The sequence below is a fragment of the Carassius auratus genome, chromosome 41 (assembly GCF_003368295.1).
Source record: "Carassius auratus strain Wakin chromosome 41, ASM336829v1, whole genome shotgun sequence".
Taxonomy (NCBI): Eukaryota; Metazoa; Chordata; class Actinopteri; order Cypriniformes; family Cyprinidae; genus Carassius; species Carassius auratus.
This window is the reverse complement of record NC_039283.1, coordinates 6,411,218-6,416,850: the sequence shown is the minus strand read 5'-3', so window position 1 is coordinate 6,416,850 and position 5,633 is coordinate 6,411,218. Positions and strand designations below refer to the sequence as shown.

Sequence of the window (5,633 nt, the reverse complement as noted above, 5' to 3'; positions counted from 1 at the left end):
TAACATGTGCATATCATAAGATTTATATTTGTCTTAAAAGTCTAGTCTTTTTTCTTCTTCTTCTTTTTGATGATTCACATCAAAACAAATCATGAAAAATCATGAGAATCAGCTTTAACGGGAGCAGGACCTGCATTATGCTCTTTTCTCTGTTTTCCCATGTTATACACAGATAGCACATTGTGGTCAGACCTCAGAAAGACTTGTGGTCGGAAGGTAAATCATGGGAGCAGACTGATTTCTTCCAGATGTTCACATTCAGACGTACACACACATACACTAGAGAGGGAGCTCATTGGGGAGCGGTGATTTCCCTGGCCGCAGAGTGCATGAGAGGGTGAAGTCGAGTGACTGGAGACAGACAAACAACACAGGATGCCAACTTTAAAGTCACCAGGAAAGAGCCAGAGACATTTGCAGACAGCAGTAAATTAACAAGTGTACAGTAAATCCTAAACCAGACAGATTTGCCAACCCTTTTTTCTACCTGTGCATTGGTGTGTGTGAGTGTAAAGTGGCTTTTTGGAAAAACCCACTGGAAAGGTGTCTTCAGGGGTTGGGATGACATCCTGTAGTTAAACAATTTTATTCCCTGTGGGAAAAACTAAACAAGTGGAAAGGGTGCGGATAGAGAAAGTCTGAGCAAGAGAGAGAAGGTATATGGGAGTGTTTGGGTTGTTTTTTTGGAATTGTGTGGGAAAAATGAAGTGGAGGCTTCCCTGACTGGGTGCAAGAGATCTGGAAATTTCCAACTGGCTTCGGTTATGCTGTTGGCAGCAATTTCTGAAGCAAAAATGTTAGAAAACAAGTCAAGCGCTCAAGAGACTAATATACGTTTAGGACAAGGTCACGTGCTATTTTATAAGCTTGGAAAAGTAATAAACAGTTTACAAAATTGAGAAATGCATGCATCCATTTATCTATTATGCCATCCAATTCACAATATATAATGTCAGATTTACACTGCCCTTTGTCTGTGCAACAAAGACTGTAAGTCTTTTACATATCTCTTGAAATATCACATGCAGGTTATTGAGCTGTGTCGATGTTTAAATGTACCTCAGCCCTCCCAAACGGGTTTGAAAACCATTGTCACCCAATCAGGGACCCTCTTTCTTACAGCTATATGATCATGTCATAGGTTTTCTATACCTCCCTCTTCCTCGAACCATTTTTAAACTCTCACTGACTTTCGCTTGACTAAATGAGTAAGCAAGTTTCGACTTTCAGAATGATCAGCAAGCTGGACAGGTGAGTGAAAACAAAACAAGTGAGAGTGAGAGACAAGGGGCATTTTTTTAGATTTCACTTTTTTTTTTTTTTTTTTGAAATGATAATACTTATAATAGCTTTATTAATTGAGGAATAAATTGATTCTTTGATGTCATTCAGTTGATGCACTTTAATGTCGTGCAGGTGCATTGACCTGTTTATAGATTTTCTCCAGTTTCAGAAGTTGTAGATTGAAACTGACAGTTATTGGTCTGTGAGTGATTGTGGGAATAATTGGGTGCACGTGGCTCTGAGTCTATATTTAAATGCACATGGTCAAGAACTTAACTCAAGTCTTAACTCAACCGAACACTGACGACTGCAGGGCGTCCTAGCGGTGCAGAACAATGTGATCGTTACAGAATGCTGTAGACACACAGGCGAGTTTCTGAATTATTCAAAAGTTGAGATTTGTTTTTAGATTCAATTAAATTACAGTTTGAATTCAAATTTGGTTTCATTTATTTAAAATTGGCACATTTAATTTGAGAGAAACTAAAAACTAATTTATATGTTAGCACAACATTTAAATGTAAAAGTTGTTTTCATTCTTTTTAAACAGCATTTTGGTCCCTTTTTACATTAGAAATGAATAACAAATGTATAAAATGAATAACAGTGTCATATTTTGAAACAGTGTGCTCATGACCCAGAAGAAATTTATCTTCCATTATAAAAATGTGCGCTGGGCCCGAGGGAGACACGAGACGTACCTTTGTTTTGTTGTAAAGAGACGCACCGGCCCTGATTCCCTCTCTTTTGACTTTGGACACCTGCGCAATCGTACCGGCTGCCATGTAGAGGTGAGGGAAAGATCAACTGATAATGTGAAACGATGAAGATGAACGTACTCACTTACTCATTCTTTCTCCATCTGTAACTTTTTTTCTTCTGTTTTGTCTCAAGCTACTCTTTCTACGTCACTTGGGTGCGTTGTGTCCGGGGCTGTGGGGATCCAATGTGGACGGTGTGAGAATGTGTTACGCAGTGACCTGGTTCTGCTCCTGGTCACCCTGCTCTAAGTGCGCTGAACAACTTGCCCACTTCCTGTCGCAGACACCCAATCTCCGTCTGAGAATCTTCGTGTCACGCCTTTACTTCTGTGATGAAGAGGACAGCCAGGAAAGGGAAGGACTGCGACACCTGAAGAGGGCAGGAGTGCAGATCTCTGTGATGACTTATAAAGGTAAAAGGGGAGGGGCCAGAGGGGGCGTGGTTTATATTTGTGATATAATGTGGCAAATGATGTCACACTTGTAGTTTTTTAGATTCTGGTTTGTTTCTAGACTATTTCTACTGCTGGCAAACATTTGTGGCACGGAGGGAGAGGAGGTTTAAAGCCTGGGATGACCTTCACCAAAACTCTGTCCGACTCGATCGAAAACTCAATCGGATCCTGCAGGTTACAAATTTACAGTGATTTTAATATGGTTTTCTGCTATGGCATTAAATTACAAGGAAAGTATGTGAATACTAAGTAAACTATCGGACTAATATTAGATTAAACAGTGTGGCCATTTGAATATTTTACAACAATAGCAATGACAAATTTGGTCATTAAGAATTTAACACTCTATTTAACAGTAGCATTTGTGGTAGTAATCCACATTCTATATAAATATAAACATTTTGATGAGGTCAAAGTTCATAGAATATTTGCAAGCGCTAAAAGTATTTTCTTCTTTTTCACTGTAGCCGTGCGAGACTGAAGATCTGAGGGACGGTTTCGCTCTCCTCGGGCTATGATCACAAATATGAGATTTGCAAATCAATGAACACTGAGAGATGAACTGAATGGGATTAAAAGAAATGGTGCTGTAGACCTGAGACTTGAATCCTGTGACTTGAATCTGACTTGATTCTTATCTAGTACTGTATTGTATGTAGCATTAATGTGATTATGTTGGAAGTCAAAATAAAAGCTGTTATTTGACACTGACACATTTGTGAAGAACTGTTTCCCTGTGTGTTAAACCAGTGTGATTCATAGTTTTAATTGTCCCAGGAATACACATACACTAGTCTTCAATTCATATTTTTATTCAGCAAAGATGCATTCAAATGATGAAAAGTGGCAGTAAATACATTTGTGATGCTACAAAAGATTTTGTTTTCAAATAAATGTTGTTCTTGGGTATTTTCTATTCATCAAATTAAAGGTATGGTATGGGGCATAGTATAACTGATTCATATCTTGAACACCAAATCAGCATATTATAATGATTCTAAAGGATCGTGTCACTGAAGATTGAAATAATGCAATGAATGGAACCTTGCTGAGCATAAGAGATTACTTCAGATACTTAGAAGAATCAGTATCCCACCAATATTAAAATGAAGCAAAATAAAAAGTTTAATTATATAAACTTAATAATCAATTTGCAACATAAATATCAACATATATATATATATATATATATATATATATATTAGGACTGTCAAATGATTAAAATTTTTAATCAAATTAATCAGAATTTTCAGTGGATTGATCATGATTATTCACTATTTGCAATTACACCTGAATCCTAACCATTTTTTTTTTTCTGAAATGCGTACCAAAAGATAAATAACAGGACACAGATACATAATTTTCATGTATTGTTTCATCATGTGGTTCTTTTTTTCTGAATTTCAAAAGTTTAACATTTACTTAATCAAATTTACCTGAGCACTATATCAAACCATGCCATTTAACTACAGATAGTGTAAGAGTTTTAGGTGAACCAGTGGTTAAATATAGCCACATATCTATGAAATTATGCATAGAGAAACTCGAAAGAATGAACTCAGAAACACAAACATGCGCCACCATCACATAAGAAGCACTCTGGGCACTCTTGTTTTTAGGAGGTGTTCATTTGCTCTGCCACAATACTTTAGGATCGATATTTTCACGTTCTGAAGGCTTCAAGTGCCAGTAAAACCAAGTAAAAATGCAAATGCTTTTCCAAACAGCTGTAATTTTCGCTGCATTGCATGTATGCGTTCTGCGCATGCGCAGTGTGAAACACAGGACGCTATAACAGGAAGAAGCTCCAGCGTATCAACCACCAAAGTCGTCTCTGTTTATCAAGCTTGGCATGAATGTATTTGAGAGTAACTGGGGTAAAACCGTAAGCTTCTTCTGTGTTTTCGTTGCGGCGCTCGCCGCTGTTTTTTACTATCTTGAGAATTCAGAGATCGACGAAACTTTCCTGACCTAAATAATTTGTCACACTGCGCATGCGTGAAATGCGTTAAAAAATTGACGTAATTAACGACAAACAACTAATTAACGTCGTTAACGCGCTATTTTTGACAGCCCTAATATATATATATATATATATATATATATATGTGTGTGTGTGTGTGTGTGTTTGTGTGTGTGTGTGTGTGTGTGTAAATAAATTAATATTGTACTATTTAAGTAATTTGTAACAGGGTTACACCCACCAAGAGGTACTACAACCAGCAGGCTTAGGAGTGAAGACCCATACTAACATCAAACTTTTTTGACCACATTGGGTAAACTCAGTAGTAGTTGTAAAGTTGTAAAACTCTTCAATACAGTTGCTTACACAGCAAATACATCATGTGTATTGTTGAGGCTGGTATGTTCTGCGTGGGGGATTCAGGAAGTGCAAAATGTTTATGCAAATCTGCCCACTCTTTCTCGTTTTTTCTTGTTTTTTTGGTAGCATGACTGGTCTATCTGCTTGCGTAGGTACGGTGTGTGTGTTTGTGTTTTCGTATATACAACGCTTATTAGTGAATAAACAAATGATCTTGTCGTGGCACTATCTCGCCTTAGAAAATTACATTAAAAAAAACCCTAGTAAATATTAGAAAATAAACATATCCATTTAAAAGTACACACTCAATGACTTACCCCTCTCTAAATCTCTCCTATTTAATTGGATATTTAAGGTGCAAATTTAAAACTCTATTTTCCTCAGAGCTAATTTCTGCATGTTCACTTGTTTGGCTTCCATTCAGCTACCAAAATTTTCCTCCACAGAAATGTATCCCTTTTCCACTTGCGTCTAGTAGGGGGATCTGTTTCCCATCTATGTTGTGGTTGAAACCATGCATGATTTTCTGAAGTATTGTGCTCTGGATCTACACTGAACCAAATTATAAACACAACATCTTGATATGCCACACCTGTGAGATTATCTAGGCAAAGGAGAAGTGCTCACTAACTAACGGTGAGTGTCACAGGTGTAACACAGTTTAAAAATGCAAAGTTCTTTGCCCAGAAGAAATTAAAACAATTTTGAATCAGACTCTCAGATACTATATTTCATTTGTCCCCCTTCTCTGTCCCTTTCCTCAGTCTATCTCAACGGCTCTCAGGTAATTGATTTTTCAGAGTTGTTTGA

General features: G+C 37.2%; 1 protein-coding gene across 1 annotated transcript; it reads left to right on the top strand.

Annotated features, from left to right (window-relative positions):
• Positions 1–945: 945 nt before the first annotated feature.
• LOC113059628 (single-stranded DNA cytosine deaminase-like) lies at positions 946–3,210 on the top strand. The gene is made up of 5 exons (XM_026228170.1): positions 946–1,652; positions 1,910–2,075; positions 2,179–2,458; positions 2,559–2,674; positions 2,968–3,210. The coding sequence occupies exons 2-5, from the start codon at positions 1,917–1,919 to the stop codon at positions 3,016–3,018; spliced, it is 606 nt and encodes a 201-aa protein (XP_026083955.1). The 5' UTR covers positions 946–1,652; positions 1,910–1,916; the 3' UTR covers positions 3,019–3,210.
• Positions 3,211–5,633: the final 2,423 nt, after the last annotated feature.